This window comes from Bos indicus, chromosome 10, assembly GCF_029378745.1.
Source record: "Bos indicus isolate NIAB-ARS_2022 breed Sahiwal x Tharparkar chromosome 10, NIAB-ARS_B.indTharparkar_mat_pri_1.0, whole genome shotgun sequence".
NCBI classification, from domain to species: domain Eukaryota; kingdom Metazoa; phylum Chordata; class Mammalia; order Artiodactyla; family Bovidae; genus Bos; species Bos indicus.
In genome coordinates, this window is record NC_091769.1 from 29,614,619 (window position 1) to 29,633,036 (window position 18,418).

General features: G+C 40.9%; 1 protein-coding gene across 11 annotated transcripts in view; it reads left to right on the top strand.

The window, feature by feature from the left end:
- The window catches only part of FMN1 (formin 1), a 501,299-nt gene that overhangs the window by 302,390 nt on the left and 180,491 nt on the right, over nucleotides 1–18,418 (top strand). For all 11 annotated transcript variants that reach the window (XR_011568786.1, XR_011568785.1, XR_011568787.1 and 8 more), the window contains one exon: nucleotides 724–811. Coding sequence is in view for 7 of the 11 variants with exons in the window: in XM_070797220.1 (XP_070653321.1) it covers nucleotides 724–811 (88 nt within the window). In the remaining 4 variants the exon portion in view is untranslated. The remainder of the gene's footprint in view (nucleotides 1–723; nucleotides 812–18,418) is intronic.

An 18,418-nucleotide genomic window follows, 5' to 3' on the forward strand; every position in this document is an offset into this window, starting at 1 on the left:
ACTTAGGTCCCATTTGTTTATTTTTGCTTTTATTTCCATTACTCTGGGAGGTGGGTCATAGAGGATCCTGCTGTGATTTATGTCAGAGAGTGTTTTGCCTATGTTTTCTTTTAGGAGTTTTTTGGTTTCTGGTCTTACATTTAGATCTTTAATCCATTTTGAGTTTATTTTTGTGTATGATGTTAGAAAGTGTTCTAGTTTCATTCTTTTACAAGTGGTTAACCAATTTTCCCAGCACCACTTGTTAAAGAGGTTATTTCTCCATTGTATATTCTTGTCTCCTTTGTCAAAGATAAGGTATCCATGGGTGCGTGGGTTTATCTCTGGGCTCTCTATGTTGCTCCATTGATCTATATTTCTGCTTTGTGCCAGTACCATACTGTCTTAATTACTGTAGCTTTGTAGTATAGTCTGAAGTCGGGCAGGTTGATTCCTCCAGTTCCATTCTTTCTCAAGATAGCTTTGGCTATTCGAGGTTTTTTGTATTTCCACACAAATTGTGAAATTATTTGTTCTAGTTCTCTGAAAAATACCATTGGTAGCTTGATGGGGATTGCATTGAATCTATAGATTGCTTTGTCAAATTAAAGTTTTAAAATGCAGTAACTGTAGCATCAGTTCAGTTAGCCAATCAGGGTATCTAAAGCTATGAATGTTTTTGTTATGCTTCTGAAAGATTGCCTGGTCATTTAGGCTTATATTGATTTTTTTTTTTAATTCTAGATCATCAAGTTATTGGATGGAAAACGATCTCAAACTGTGGGAATCTTGATCTCTAGTTTGCATTTAGAAATGAAGGATATCCAGCAGGGTAAGTCTTATTCATACTTTTTTCCCCTGACTTTAAAACTTTTCAGCTTTTATTGTGAGAAATGTCAAACATATACAAAAATAGAATGGCCACAGTGAATACTAAATATCCAGTACCTAGAGGCAAAATCATTAACTCATTAACTAGATTGTTTCATCTAAAACACTCCATCTACTAGATTATTATGAAGCAAATCTCAGATATTTTACAATTCCTCCCTTAAAAATGGCAATATACCATGAAATATACCATGAAAGATAAGGATACTTTAAGCATAATCCTAGTGCCATTCAGTTCAGTTCAGTTGCTCAGTTGTGTCTGACTCTTTGCGACCCCATGAATTGCAGCATGCCAGGCCTCCCTGTCCATCACCAACTTGTGGAGTTCACTCAAACTCACATCCATCAAGTCAGTGATGCCATCCAGCCATCTCATCCTCTGTCATCCCCTTCTCCTCCTGCCCTCAATCTTTCCCAGCATCAGGGTCTTTTGAAATGAATCAGCTCTTTGCATCAGGTGGTTAAAGTATTGGAGTTTCAGCTTCAACATCAGTCCTTCCAAAGAACACCCAAGACCGATCTCCTTTAGGATGGACTGGTTGGATCTCCTTGCAGTCCAAGGGACTCTCAAAAGTCTTCTCCAACACCACAGTTCAAAAGCATCAATTCTTCGGCCCTCAGCTTTCTTCACAGACCAACTCTCACATCCATACATGACTGCAATTTATCATGCATTTAAAGTCATTTGCAATAATTTCCTAATGTCATCAAATATATAATTCTAATATCACTGATTGTAAATTTATCCATTCTTGTACAATTAGTTCAAATGAGGAATCATACAGATTTCATGCATTGCCTTGAATGTGTCCATCTCTTAGGTTTCTTTTTATCTAGAGGTTTCTAGCCTCTATTTTTTTTTCTTTGCAGTTATTGTTTTTGCAAAGAACCCAGATCACTCGTCCTGTGAAATTTCCTACATTTTAAGTTTTGATGATTGCATTGCCATGTTTTTATTTATTATGTTCTTCTGTCTCCTGTGATTCTTGCAAACTTTTACTTTGATCTAGAAAGTTAATCTCAGTGGAGAAAAAATAGTTCATAGATGCTACTGTATATTCTATCGAGAAGTACATAATATTCTGTAATATTACATAATATTCTCTTTATTCTCTTAAGTACGTAATATTCTCTTTATGATGTTTGTGGGCACTAGTGATCTTTGCCTAGGTTCGTTACTTCATTTGAAGTTTGCCCAATAATGATCTCCTAGTCCTCTCATTGGAGAAGGCAATGGCACCCCACTCCAGTACTCTTGCCTGGAAAATCCCATGGATGGAGGAGCCTGGTAGGCTGCAGTCCATGGGGTCGCTAGGAGTCAGACACGACTGAGCGACTTCACTTTCACTTTTCACTTTGGTGCATTGGAGAAGGAAATGGCAACCCACTCCAGTGTTCTTGCCTGGAGAATCCCAGGGATGGGGGAGCCTGGTTGGCTGCCGTCTCTGGGGTCGCACAGAGTCGGGCACAACTGAAGTGACGCAGCAGCAGCAGCAGTCCTCTCATTTCTTCTTCATTAGCAGGAATGCCTCTACAGAGAAACACTCTCCATTTTCATACATTTAGTTATGTCATTGTTTCTTCATCCCCTGCTTGTTTTTTCTTCAACTTGGTTATCTTTGGCTCAGTTTGAAAGACATTGAAAGCAAGGACATTTTACTTTTATATCTATTTTTAGGCCCTGGGAAAGTAAACCCAAAATCTTCCAACATTTTTAAAATCTGTGTCTTACGTGAAGATGTTCTGCTCCTTTCTCAGCCATCATTTAAATGTAGATCTTCATTTTGACATATCACTGATAATATTTTCTAAGTGGTAATACAATCTCTCATAGATGGCTTCAGGAAATCTAGGTTCAGTGTAACCATGGAGACACTCTTAAGTCACACTTCTCTTCAGGTTTTAGTTGACAATGTCTTCAAGTTATCTCCAGGACACAGCAGAAGGACCCCACATGTCCCCCCCTGGAGGTCCTAAACTGCAAAGCACTTAAGAAACTTGCATATATTATTTTTCCTCTGAAATAAGCTTTGTTAAAGGCTTGAAATTTTGCTTTATTGCAAACATTTAAAATTCCACATAAAACTAAACATATACTGAATCAGACGACAGTTGCAGAATATTCAAATAAACTTGTCTTTACTATTTTAGCTTAGTAGTAGAACTGAATACATAAGTGTGAAATATTAAACCTCAAAACAGCGTTGCAGTAGTTGGTTTGAGATTGGAGCAGAGGGTGGCTGGAAAGGTCCACTGTCAAAATTAGAAAAGGATACGTCAGTGGCTTTAGGTATTAGATCCTCTAGGATGGAATTTCTGAAATTCACACAGAAAACTGTGATACTAAGGCAAATGAAAAAAATAAAAGAAAACAAATATTGGCAGGTTAGTTTATAATCTTTTGTCAAGGAGACTCCCTTTTTTGATGCAGTCATTGAAATTAGAAAGGAATTTTTCAGATATAGTGGCAGAGTCTTATCCTAAACCACAGTGCTCGTTCTAAGCCTGGTGAAAATCAAGCATGCTTGGTTTCATTACCATAACAAGTAGCACTATGGATATTAGTCTTTATCCATAGTGTCAGTGTCAACGGCACTTGATTCATTTCTCTTTAGGCTTGTTCAGTTGTAGTGTACATCAGATTGCCGTATGGATAAGACTCATTCCAACAGTGTGCTATTCCAGTTATCAACTCAGGACTGTAAACCTTCATCCCTTGGCACTCTAACATTGAATGAATGTTGAATGTTCACGGTGAGTTGAATAAGAGATCAGTTCACCCAGACCTTTTTCAACAGTCTACCCTGGATAGGAACGTGCTCTCATGAAGCAGACATGAACTTAAATTTTAGCGTTGGAAATGTTGATTGTAGCATCACAGACTTTAGGACTCATGGGCACCATTTTAGTTCTTTCTCTTGCTTCAAGCATCTCTGTTATCCACCAGAGTTGGATCCTAAGTTCTAAAAAACGATTATCTCCACTTCATGTTTTCATTTAGTAATACATTCCAGATGAATCTAACAGTATAACTCTCACTTAATTTCTTTTTAGAAGCATTTGACTGACACTGGCATCTGAAGGTCACTTAGGAGCCTGAGCTGTGTCGGTTACGTTTCATTCGGAATCCATGTCTGGTCATGAATGGAATGCACTTGGCCTTGTGTTCTTATCCTGATGAAAGGACTCCTTGTGCTGACCTTGACCTAAAACATTTGTTTTAATGTGAGAGAAGTAGCTGTCATGAGATCTGATTGGAACAGACCAGCTGGCAGGCAGGCAGGGTCACACAGCGTGTTAACCGTGGTGAAGTGACCACAGCTAAGAGACTGTTCTTCAGTCTTTCAGTCATATATTCAGCTTTGTCAGTGTACAGAGGTAGGTACAATAACTTGTGCTTCATGCAGACTCATAAGAAGCTGATGAATAAACCAGAAAGCTAGTATATCCACTCAGAGGACAATAGAGAATTTTCCTTCAGCATGACAAAAATGTGTATAATATCTATTCACTGTTACTTCCACCTCACTTATCTCTACTTGGCATTAGATATTTGCTTATGCCATTGCTCCTCTTGCTGAGATAACAGCTTGGTCACCTTGATAATAGTTCTGGCTGTTTCAGCCCATGTTACCTCCCACAGAGGTAATGGATAATCCAGTTTTTACTTGTTCAACTCTTAAAAGCAACCTTACTTTCTTCATTTGTAAAGTGGGCCCTTCTGTGTTGTCTGTTTGACACTGCCTATAGTGTATATTGAAGAAGTAGAATTTGGGGGCTCAGTACCTCCAGGTCTGTTAACTGATAGCAAGTAACAGAGCCAGTGTATGGTCCTTTATCACATGTAGCATTACTTTCCTTAGAATTTCTCTGGTAATTAAGCATTGTTTACCATGAACTGGGCTAGTTTATCATATATAGAAGTCATTCAATAAAGAATCTTTTAAATTTTAATTTGGTTTTAAAGAATAGAGTAAACCTTAGACTAGATGGCATCAGAATGTCATAAATTTCATTCTAGTGCATTTGGACAAAACTTCTTCCTGCCTGCCTACCTCCTCCCTTCCTCTTTCCCTCTCTCCCTCAATAAGCATGTGCTGAATGCCAGCTCTGTTTCAGACACCGTGACTACCACAACACATAACATCCTGAATTTCACATTCTCAAGAGTTCACAGGATGGTGGGAGAGATGTACAGAGTATCCTAAGATCACAGAATAAAGATACCTGTGAAACAACGAGAGATCAATGTACTGGCTCCTCCTGTAAAACTTAAGATGAGTCTTAGAGGATGAAATGGCGGTGGTCATCACACAGAGAAGGAGCTTTTCCAGCTGATGAAAGGAGGCATGTGAAAAGGAGGCAAATCTAGAGTCTACAAGTTGAATGTGAATGTGGGTGGTTTCAGAACAAAGTACTCGAAGGGCAAGTAGTATCCAGACCAGGAAGGATCCTGACTGTCATCAGATGAAATTCAAATATTATCCTATCAGTAACACGGAGACAGAAGTTAAAAGGGGCAGTGCTGTGATCTCATTTTGAGTGCAGAAATACTTCTCCAATCACAGAAGACTGGCTTCCAAGCCCTTTCATGCTCTGGCGGCAGACCTATCTTCTCCTGTACTCGACTGTGCTCACTTCTCTCTCACTGTTCTCCAGCGTCAGTGGTCCTCTGATTCCTTAACAGGCCAAGTTCTCTCCTTCCTCCGTGTCTTTGAAGGCACAGTATGTACCCTCTGTTTGAAATGCTTTTCCAGCCCCATTCAATAGCACACTCTTTTTCTTTGCTCCTAAGTCGCTTCAGTCATGTCTGACTCTTTGCGATCCTATGGACCATAGCCCACCAGGCTCCTTTGTCCACGGGATTCTCCAGGCAAGAATACTGGAGTGGGTTACCATTTCATAGGGTTCAGCTAAACATCTCAAAGAGGTCTTCCCAGATCCTCCTCCCTAATTTAAGTCACTCTAAGTTAATTCTCTTATTTTCTACTCAGCACTTAATATTTTCTTTGTTCATATACTTCTGACTTACATCCGCCATCAGAAGATAAACTGCAAGAGGGATAATGCTCACTGATGTGTCCCTCACACCTTGTTGTACCTGGCGATGAGGTGAGGATCATCAAGGGTCTGTTGAATGAATAAACAGAAATAGTCAGGTGGGTGACTAGATCTAGGCTTCTCAGGTGGCGCTGGTGGTAAAGAACCTGCCTGCCAAGGCAGAAGACATAAGAGGTGCGGGTTCAATCCCTGGTTTGGGAAGATCCCCTGGAGGAGGAAATGGCAACCCACTCCAGTACTCTTGCCTGGAGAATCCCATGGACAGAGGAGCCTGGTGGGCTACAGTCCATGGGGTTGCAAAGAGTCAGACATGACTGAAGCAACTTAGCATGTGTGCATGGCTAGATCTGATAGAAAGGGATTGTGATTGTTGACATAATAAATGGCAAAGGCCAGAACTAAGGCTGTGTCTGTGGAAATGTAGAGGGGACCATGTACAAGGGGTGTCTGAAGAGCAGATTGTTATGGTTAGCCCCATGAGATTCGTATGATGATGAAGTTTGGGGTTGCTGGTTTCAACAAGAATGGGAATAATGGTGCCAAAAGCATAAAATGAAAATAGAGCAGGGAAAGCGTGGGTAGAAGCTGAAAGGTCAGTTCTGTTTTGCATGATTTGAGTTGGAGATGACTGGTGACATTTCAGCTGAAGTGTTCGAGAACGTCTGAGAATTCCAGCTTGATACTAAGGAAATAGGGCTAGATTAGAGAGCGAACATCCCCACAAAGATAGCCACCCGTGTGTGTTTCTCTCCACCCCAAGCGGTGTGCAGGATCTCACAGGGGAAACCTAAGTCTCTCTTCTGACTGAAGTTTAAAGCACTGCGTGACTAAAGGCGAGACCTTGGTTGTGGAGGAAGAATGGCTTCAGGACACTGACCATAACACCACATCACCTGTATTTGGTCCAGGAGATATCCTGAACAAGTGATTTACTCCTTGCTGGTTTTCCATCTACTTAACTAGGGTGACTTATATTCAAAAACATTTGGCATCCTTGGCTACAGTGACTTCCTAAATGATTGCAAATTAGTGTTTTCATTCCATGTTGGTGATTTCCTCTTATTCTTTTTCCCAGGGGAGATGGAAAATTGCTGTTGACTATTCTTGATATAAACCTCCATATGCATTGCAACAGATTAGGTGCCAGAAACCTCCTGGCATCCATTTGGAATTTCCCGTACACTCTCAGAATTCATATTTATAATATTTAATCTAACATCAAAATAAAACATTTTTCACTTTAGTTCTAACTAGTCCAGAATCTCAGTTTAGAGTTCAGTTGTATCAAAGACCATCTTCCTGTTTAGGAATCTCGAATCAAAATGTAAGTTAGTTGTATACCCAGAGTCTAAAACTCAGATCTGAGAATGCTGACTGGACTTTGCTCCTTTTTGCCTAATAATTTATAGAAATCTCTGTCAAGGTTTATGCCAGTTGTCTAAAACATAATGAATTTCCAGGCATCTGAAATTCACTGTGAATTGTCTTGGGCTTTCCTGTTGTTCAGTCAGTTGTGTCCAACTCTTTAATCCCCGTGGACAGCAGCATGTCAGCCTTGCCTGTCCTTCACCACCTATTTGCTCAAACTCATGTCCATTGAGTTGGTGATGCCATCTAACCATCTTCATCTTCTATCGTCCCATTCTCCTCCTCCCTTCAGTCTTTCCCATCATCAGGGTCTTTTCCAATAAGTTGGCTCTTCTCATCAGGTAGCCAAATTACTGGAGCTTCAGCTTCAGCATCAGTCCTTCCAATGAATATTCAGGGTTGATTTCCTTTAGGATTGACTGATTTGATCTCCTTGCTTTCCAAGGGTCTTTCAAGAGTCTTCACCACAGTTAGAAACCATCAGTTCTTCAGCGCTCAGCCTTCTTTATGGTCCAACTCTCACATCTGTGCATGACTACTGGAAAAACCATAGCTTTAACTATACAGACCTTTGTCAGCAAAGGGATGTCTCTGCTTTTTAATACACTGTCTAGGTTTTTCATAGCTTCTTTTCCGAGGAGCAAGCGTCTTTTAGTTTCATGGCTGCAGTCACTGTCTGCAGGACCTTCCTGAGGAACATTCTAATTCTGGTCTGGAAGACCTACACTCAAAGGGCAAAATTTTTATTGTGCACCTTTGCCAGTAAAAATTTTAGAGCATGCTTCTCAAGACATGTTTTTAAGAACTTGTACATCATGTAAATGTGCCACAGAACTAATATTCACATCATAAAATGAATGCAAAGATATAAATTAAATTGAGATTAATATTTTTAAATGTGTTACTGATTTTGATAGCTTTAAATTCTCAACAGCTAGTATCTCACAGCTCAGTATATACATAAAATGAAGTTTATTATTAAAAATAGTGGATTTAAACCCACATTTCAAACAGTCTCTTGATAAATTCTACTATAATGTATGGAGGTCAGCATCTTGGCAGATCTAATTCAACTGTCCCCGTTTCTAATTCATTCCACGATTGATGAAGAACTTATATTAGCAGTCAAGCCTGTGCTCTGCCATTTTTCTTATTGTTGATGGATTATCTTCAGTCTGGGGTTTCTCTTCAGGAATCTTTTGAAGCCAACTGGTTTATTTTGTCGAGTTTAGTTAAAACTAGATTTTAGAATCAGAAAATGTTATTTAATACCCCCCCCCAACACCGCTGCCACCGCTACCAAATCACAGTACATTGGAAGTAAAGGAACAAGTGAGGAAGCCACGTGTGAAAGAGTTTACCCACCGATGGTGACAGGTAGTCATGACCTACTGACGTACCAAAGGGAGGCATCAGAGTCAATCAGCTTATTAAGCATGGGCAGAGCTCAGTTTGGGCATGAATATAAACAGTAGCTCTAATGCTACTATATGTCCTTTCCCAGCTCTCCTTTCTTCCTGCTGAGTCTAAGACACCTGAGCAGCAGGGTCCCACCCACCTCTCTCTGAACCCCTGAGCATTCTTCCCCTCTCGGAGCTGGGTCCAGAAAGCCAAGGGTGGCATTTCTTTTGTACTTTACCTTCAGGCAACTGGCTGAGACCATCCAATCTGCCTGGAATGTAATTTTGGCTTAAAAGAACCAGAACTAATGGAAGAACAGAAGCAGCTTAACCCAGACTGTTTCTCATTCCACTGCCCTACAGAGAATAGAGGGAATGAAGCAGCGGAAGTTGTGTGAATTCTATGCTTGCGCCCCTCTTTGAGGTTTGAACCATGGACAATTTTAATTGCACCTATAAAAGGCACCTTGTGACCGAGTACATGCCTCAACTCAGACAAGAATTGGGATTTTTGCTTGATCAGGTTGAGTGACTTGGAGCTTTGGGGACAGACTAGATGTGTCCCTTTCGGGATGCTTCTTTCTGTCACCTGCTAGCTGGCTCCTGTTTACACTGTGTCATTTACTCTTGCCTCCTGTCTCCAACAAAGCTTGAATAAAGGTCTGTGCCAACTTACATGATACACCAGCAAGTGTTTGGCAATGTAGATAGTATCATAAAATATATTCCCTTGACAGTTGCTATTCTTTATGTGTCTGGGGAAACTTTTGTTTGTGTTTCTTCATTTTTTGTGCCTTCGCTTCCCTTTTTAGTCAGTTCTGGCATGCAGTATGAAATTGCAATTAGTAATATCTTTTTAAGTAAAATGGATTTTATATTACTGTTGATTTCTTCTTAGATTTTCTTTTCTACTAAGATAATGCCTTTTCAAGTTCTGGGTTTTCTTTTGTTTTTTAGACATTCTTTTTTGCTATGATTGGGAACCACAATACTGATTATTGTCAGTAACTGTGAATAATTAACAAAGTTTGATTGTCTTATGACATATATTAAAATAGCATATTTGAGGGGTTTCTCTGGTTGTCCAGTGGTTAATTCTCCACCTTCCAATGCAGGGGGCTCGAGTTTAGTCCGTGGTTGGGGAACTAAGGGCCCACGTGCCCATGGGGTGTGGCCACAAATTTTAAAAAAGGACCATAGAAATGAATTAAGTATTAGCAATAATTAAATAATGCTGGCATTATGGATGTGTATAATACACAAATGACATTTTTGTGGCCTGGGTATCTATGGTTCCTACTGGGAGACTGCTGATTGATGTATAAAACATGTGATGCCATTCAGAGGCAAAGGTTTCTATGTAGACTTTTAATAGGTAGTTGGTTAGCACTTTTGTGTGTGTGTGTGGTGAGAATTTTGAGAAGTGAACATGTTAGTTGCTCAGTTGTGTCTGACTCTTTGTGACCCCTTGGACTGTACCCCACCAGGCTCCTCTGTCCCAAGAATTCTCCAGGCAAAAATACTGGAGTGCCTAGTCATTCCCTTCTCCAAGGGATCTTCCAACCCAGGGATCAAACTCAGGTCTCCTTTGCTGCTAAGTCGCTTCAGTCATGTCTGACTCTGTGTGACCCCATGGACAGCAGCCTACTAGGCTCCTCTGTCCGTGGGATTCTTCAGGCAAGAATACTGGAGTGGGTTGCCATTTCCTCCTCCCAGGTCTCCTTTCCGTGGAGTGATTATGTCTAGACTGACACTTACAAAGGATAAAAGAAGTACAATCATGGTCCAGTCAATTTGGTTATGGAACTGAGCTTGGGAAACCATTCTTCATGCCTTAGTTTCGTTGCCTGTAAAACTCAGGGCAACAGTAGAATCTTCCTTGTATGAATAAATGTAAAATGGTTAGAACAATGCCTTGCACATAGCAAGTTCCCAATAAAAGCCAGCTACTAATTAACTATTCATCCCCAGTACTTTCTGTCTGCTTTCCCCACCCTCTGGTGGAGTGCACAGAGATGCCTTTAAGCTGCTAAATAATTGCTGCCCTCAGCATTTGCTCTGGATATGTGCGTGGAATAAGGCTTGGCCTATACCTGTGTCTGCACAGGTGGGCCTGGTGCCATCGGAGGAGAAGCACGGTGGTCAGTAGGGAAAGGTTATAGGAGTGTTCTGGCCATTGTGAAGAGACCTGGCTACTGAGCTTTCCGTGGGGCAGGCTCTGCAGCTCTTGTTCTGGCCCCTGTGTGGTTCTTTGACACTTGTCTCTGCCTGGCCCCCTTCTTTTCACCTCTTGCCCAGTTTTGTCACAAGCTTGGTCTTCATTCTCAGTGATGGCCTCAGAGGGAGGTGAGACTGTGGGGAAATAGTCCTGCTTTCCCTTTCTTCAGCTTTCAGATTCTGCCAAGACCACCTTCTTTCTGGGACCCCACATCCTTGCCTTTCTCTTAAGAGAGGTCAGAGGAATTGGTTTGTGGGAATTTTGAGGGTTAGATTACCTGAGAGTTTAAAAACCCCAGGGCTTGGGACTTCCCTGGTGGTCCAGTGGTTAAGACTCCATGCTTTCAAGACAGGGGGCATAAATTTGATCCCAGGTCAGGGAACTAAGATCCCACATGCCATGATCAAAATGGCCAAAACAAAAAAACAAGACAAAAAAACCCAAGGCCTTCCATGTTGCTTTCTCCATTCCATTCTCTTTTCCTTACAAATTATTTATCAAGCCCTAAAAAATCATAATTTGGTTGAAAGAGCTGAGTTTTATGTTGGCTATTTGGAAGCTAACATTGTTAACAAAATAATTTCTATTGATAATCAAATATTCACCTTTTCTTTCTTGGACTGAGAATATTCCACTTGAAAAGGATCTTTAAACACCCACTTATAAAAGATGTCATGTACTGAAGGCAATGCAAAGAAGCATACAATGGGCTACATAGAGGCTGTTTTTTAAATTAATTTATTTAATTGGAGGGTACTTACTTTACAATATTGTAGTGGTTTTTGCCATACATCAACATGAATCAGCCATGGGTGTGCATGTGTTCCCCATCCTGAACCCCCCTCCTTCCTCCCTCCCCATCCCATCCCTCAGGGTCATCCCAGTGCACCAGCCCTGAGCACCCTGTCTCACGCATCGAACCTGGACCGGCGATCCACTTCACATATGATAATACACACGTTTCAGTGCTACCCTCTCAAATCATCCCAGCCTCGCCTTCTCCGACAGAGTCCAAAAGACTGTTCTTCACATCTGTGTCTCTTTTGCTGTCTCGCATACATACTATCTTTCTAAATTCCATATATATGCGTTAGTATACTGTATTGGTGTTTTTCTTTCTGGCTTACTTCACTCTGTATGATAGGCTCCAGTTTTAAAACCAGCGATAGCCAAAGCCTGCTAAAGCAACCCAACCCTACCCATGTGACATCTTTCACACCTTGGACAACCAGATTTACTTGGTCTAACCGAACAAACTAAGAATAGTTAGATAGCACCACTGACTCAATGGACATGAATTTGAGCAATCTCCAGGAGACAGTGAAGAACAAGGAAGCCTGCTGTGTTGCAATCTATGGGATTGCAAAGAGCCAGGCACGACTTAGCGGCTGAACAACAATAAAAGGAGTATGCCTTTCCTACCTCAGTCTGCCATGTGTTTCTTGCCCAAAGATACTACTTTGATCAAGAACAGCTCTCTTGAGTAAGTACATGTTTTTTACTAATTAGAAACCCTTCAGAACAGCAAACACAACCATTCTTTATTCCGACAAGGTGCGCTTTGGGATAGAAAAGCATTCAGGGTTAAAAATGGCTAGAGGGCTGTGAGAATTCCTGCCTGTTCTTTCTCCTTACCCCGCTCTTGTGAAAAAGCTGTCTCCAAAGTGGAGAGGGAATTTACCTATTGTGTAAGACCTTGACCCCCGTCCTGTGCCTGAAGCAGGCGCATAGTTTTTATGTGTGCCTGTTAGTTTGAATTTGTGATACTGATCTGCTTTTTGTCCCTGCTGACGGTTATTATATCTTAATGGGCGAAACCCTACTCTAATGATCCTTGTGTATATAACTCTCAGAGTACAGAGCAGGCACCAGAGGACCACATAAAAATGTTTGCCTCAATTTCCCTGCAAAAAAGGAGCCCAGAAACCAGACTTGACCAAGTAACAGATTTTTAAAGGTAAAGGAACCCAATAAAATTACCAGCTTTTCACAGCGTGTGTCTATTTCCTCTCGACCTATTGTGAGGTGTAGGTGAAATACTCTAACTGAACTGACAGTGGGAGCAGGGGTAACTAAGGAGAGAGGGAGATAAAAGTAAAACCCACCAGCCGTGATTGATATCACAGTAGCAATGAGTTGTTGGGGTCTCCCCTTTGTGAATTTGGCACTTCACCTTTCTGACACCGTGTGCGGGAGTGTTGGTATAATGAGCCTGATACAGATGGGAGCGAAAGCTAGAGAGTTACTTGGAATACTGTATCAGGGCTTGGAGGTGTGCTGGAGAATTGTGTAGGCTGGTATTTGCTTATTCAACTTATATGATATAAAGGGTTTTGTGTGTATAAGAGAGAGAAATGAGTATGTTTTTGCAAGTACAAAGTGGAGGGGGCTACCTGGTCCTAGGTAACTCCAAAAATATTTTAATCAATGACTGATTTATTTCTTTGATGTATTTGTCAATTAACTAACAGAATAGGTTCATAGACTGCTTCTTAATTTGATAGTGAGCACTTTCAAGTATCAATTCTGTAACACACTGTCCCGTATCGGGGGACTAGCAGGATCATGTATAGATTCTGGCCCTTGTAGGAACTTAAACTGTTCATGGTAAATAGAAGGCAGGACTATGTACATGCAAAATGTCTCTCCTATGAGTCACGGCACTTTGGCTCTTTTTACTTTTGACCCCTTTGGCCAATAGCCTAACCTTCCCTGGCCACCCTGTAAAATAGAAATAATAGAAAGTGTTTAATTTCTTAAGTTCCTAGGCTCAACCAGATGATCTCGTTTCAGTGCTGCTTCCACCTCTGAACTTTATTTTACTTTTTCAGTTTTAAGCTCCTCACGTGGAAGAGGAGAAACCTCAGCGGAATACTTGGCATTGGCCCTAAATTAACCTCTCCATTGACTTCTTCCTCTCCCCAACTCCTCCCCCAGGTCCTAAGGGGACAGCACCTTGCATATCCATGCATATCCATGACATACGCATATGCGTATGTCACCTTGTCAGCTCCTCTGCCTATTTTGTGGTGGCCCAAGCCCTCCCTCTACACCTAAATGGAAAACCTCAGGCTGATTTGACACCAGACTTGCTTCCCTGGGCTCAGTTGATGACAGCACTCCCCAGAGCTCTGCAGTCTTTCTCTCCTGTTCTGTTCTTTCTGTCCACAGTACTCTGGCTTTCACTACCTCTGCCGTGCTGAACTAAGTTCTAAAAGATTCTTTCCAAATTTTGCTCTATCCTATGTACTAGAACTCTGTCCCATTGCCTCACCTACTCATCAGTGCTCATGGCCTCCCTGCGATGTGCCACAGGCTCTTCACCTTGGCCTTCAGGATTCCACAGGCCCTTGCTCCAAACTGTATGTAAGGAATGCTCTCTTCAAGCCAGATCTGGACTCTCCACCATTGCCTGTGTGTTCTCTGGGCCTGTATGTGTCCGCTTCTTCATCCTGGGAATGTCTCACATCTTTCCCATTGACATTCGCTGGCGCTTGTCCATTACAGATTGTGAGTGCTTGGAATGGACTTGGCTTGATTCATGATGATTAATAAATGGGTGCTTTAGCTGTCTGCCTAAAGCAGTATAACAGTTGAATTTCTACTCATGGCTTTTTGCCTATGGGGATACCACTGTTTAAAACATCTTTGAAGGTTAAGAATGAGAGGAAAGATAGTTTCGTTATTCTTTCCTTTAAAATGAGAAGATTTGCTTGTAAAATTTAGTGATTTTGAGGTATGGAGTATTCAGGCCAGCGTTGTATCTGTACTGAGTATATGGATGGGGCATGATTGTGCAGCTTTACTCACCATACTTCGATTTTTTTAATGGAAACAAACAAGAGTGGGCAAACAACCTTAATTCAGATATGCATATTATTCTTATTCATCAGTCCTATCCCTTTTAAAAGTCTCTTTTTCAAAACCTCACGCTGTCTTTATTGAGGAACTTTTCCTGACACGTAGCAGCAAGACTCACTCTTTGGGATTTCTGGGACATCTGTCTTATCTATAGACATTTATCTTATTCCTGTTACTACCCCCAGGACTATGCTGGATGGTGGGATTATCAAGATGTGTAGAAATGATCCCTGACTACAGACCTTCCACGACCAAGTGTTAAGCAACTTACTAATATGGCTTCTTAAAATAGACTCTTTCACCCAGTATAAAATATGAGTGGTCCCATGGAAGAGGTAAAGAATGAGTACTTAATGATCCAAAGATCAAGGAGCATCCTTCCAGGGGAGGAAACTTTTCACCAAGGCCTAGGAGGGTGAGGGGCAGGAAGGGAAAAAACCATGGAATGTTCAGGAGTAGAGAGGTGTGTGGCTGGAGCTCAGGGGGCCTGGGAGCAGTGGAAATGGTAAAGGATGAGATTGGAAGTGTCACTCAGGGCCAGGAAAGGAATGGACTTAAAAATTAGGCCTATGCGGCTGGACTTTACCCAATATTTAAAGGAAAGACATCTAAGGTATTTCAAACATCAAAGTAAAATTTTGATTAAAAAAAAATAATAATAACTTGGGTGGTACAAAGAAAAGTGCTTTGATGGGCAAGATGGAAATGAGAAGTTAAGATTAGGTTAGCTTTCTAAATAGACCCGAAAAGTGAAAGTGTTGGTCACTCAGGCGTGTCCAACTCTTGGTCAACCCCATGGACTGTAGCCCTCCAGGCTACAGGCTATCCATGGAATTCTCCAGGCAAGAACACTGGAATGGGTAGCCATTCCCTTCTCCAGGGGATCTTCCCAACCCAGGGATCAAACCAAGGTCTCCCACATTGCAGGCCATTTCTTTTCTGTCTGAGCCACCAGGGAAGCCCAAATGGACCCGAAGTTATCTAATATTTCCCTTAAGACGTTCAATACATTATTTTTCATAATTAGAGTTACTCACGCATATACCTTTTCTATTAACACTTCTGAAGGTGGGCCTTGAGTGGGGTTTTAAAGGACCAAAAGGGTTTAAATAGCAACTGCTCCTACTGGAAACACTCAAGTATTCCAGAAAGTGGTAGTCTTCTTTCTCTAATTCTTTCCAGATGTTAAAGCAGATAAGGCATTAACAAGCATTAAAACACGTACACAGTGTGTATAGTTAACATCACATAGTCACTATTTGTAGGTTCTATTTTGATTTCTCATAATGCTCTATGAGCTCGGTTTAGCATGCATCTTGCTTTAATGTTTTCAGTAAGTGAAATTAGACCCCTCCTATGAATGTGTGTGTGTGTGCTCAGTTATATCCGGCTCTGTGTGACCCCATGGATTGTAGCCTGCCAGGCTTCTCTGTCCAGGGGATTTCCCAGGCAAGAATACTGGAGTCAGTACACTGAACCTAATAGAACTGAATGTGACAGATCATGTAGGTAAGTTTTGCTTCCATCCATAATAGTCATCTTGGTCTTTTTCTGAATCTTGGGCTTATTCCTTCATCAAGATAAGAAACCTCTTTCTGTCCTTACCTCTCACTGTCAGGCTTTTCTCCCACTCATAGAACTTGACCTGCTGAGCTCTTAGCTTAAATGTCACCTCTTCAAAGAAGCCTTCATCCATCAGCCTCTCTAAGGTTGCTTATTGCTCTACTCTTTCTTTACATCATTATCTGTAACTATTTACTTGTTTATTTTCTATCCCCTAAGCTGGAGTATAAGTCTCATGAGACCAAGTGCCTTCAATGTCTTAGACACATTTGATTTATATAATCACAGCATTTTAGAACAGTTTCTAGAACTTGGGGCACATTCAGCAAATATTTATTCAAGGGCTGGGTGAATGAATGAATAAATGTTGCCAGAGCCCATGCTCATTCTCCAGTCCCATCCTCCCTACGTGTTTTCCTCTGTTTCCTAGCACACTGGAGGGGAATTGGCTGAGGATATAACCCATCAAATTGTATATCTGGGACCCAGACTGATTAACTTCTGAAACTCAAATATTTACTCACCAGGAAAGGAAGCCAACAGATCCTTCTCTTTCCCATTAGTTAAGATCACTTGATTATATGTAAACTTGCAGTTATATGCAGTACCTAGTTTAGAAATGAACATCTCTGATAAATTATTTTTAGAATTTTGCCTTGTCTTACTGCATTTTCATTGGCTGATTTTTATAGGAAACTATTATAATTTACATAAAATAGACATTGTTCCTGGCTCTTTTTTGTTTCCTTAAAGGATCAGAAATTTAAAAATGCGTGGTCCTGTTAATAAGTTAGCGAAATCATCTTATCTCCATGCATAGTATAACAGTCCTGGGAGGGTAAATTCTTTCCTTCTTTCCTCAAAGGACATTTTTCTTTAGTGGTTTTAGATTGGCCTCTTCAGGAGTGTAATCTTCCTTCGTCTTGGTGGAATCTGAGATGACTGACTTTGTCACTAGCGTATTAACCGCTTCTTTTCTCACTACTCCATGTAGCTGAGGAACAGCTTGCTGATTAACTCCTGAATTAGAGAAGGTGCCCTGTGAAGGAATTTTAAGTACATTTCTCAGTATTCTGTGAAGTTACATGATCTTAGCTCAGTTAATTAAGTTTATTAAAATTGTATAAAGGGGTTCATACAATTCTAAACCGTAGAAGAAGCAAAACAATTTGAAAGCAACCTGCCCTTTACCTTGATCCCTACCTTCTCCAAAACCATGGTGTAATGCCAACCAACAGAGTAATGGTTGACGAGCAGAATTTTAAGGCATTCTAAATATCACTGGTTGGTTTAATAAAATTAATTAGCCTGCCACATAGAAAATTTACTAGCGTGCTGGTTAATTTCACAATGTAAAGTCAGAGAAGGGAGGTGGGGTTGAGGGAACAAACCTTATTAGTTTTGAATAATTATTTAAAGATGTGGAGCTGCCTATTTCAAGCACTTTGATTGCCAAATCCATTAAGGCTTTAAAATCTCCATGTTTGTATGCTGGTATATATGGGAAGGAATCTCTTTAGATGAAATCACAGGCATATTAGTTAACAGCTAAATGACTTATTTAAGATACAGAACAACAAGTAGAATCCAAATAAAACCATGGGAACGAGAACTTGCCTTAAGACTTGCTCATGGGAGGTTTCCATAATCTTAATTTGCCATTGATGCAATTATTGCTTTTTCTTGTCTTTTTAATCCAAACAAGATGTTTGCAGCAGCCATGGAAAGGTGCCTGAAATCACATGCCTGAATTCATTTAATTTGCCAACATCGTCTTTTTTCTCTCCCTCTTCCTGGTAATGGGCAAGCGTCAGTTCTGGTGCATTAGGTATTAAATCTCTTCAATTACCAGGCGGGAAGAAAGATTTAAAATTGTGTTTCAAACCTACTAACTGATTTAGTTTTAAAACACAAACACTTCTCCTGCGGAGCCTAAATTAAACTGCAGAAAGGATGCAGAGCTTGAGGAATTAAACCAGGCAGGGCCAAGGCTTAGGCCAGCAATCAGAACCACTTTGGTTTCTTTCACAGGGCCCCCCTGGTGCAGAAGGAGAAGGGGCAAGAGCATGTCAGAAGA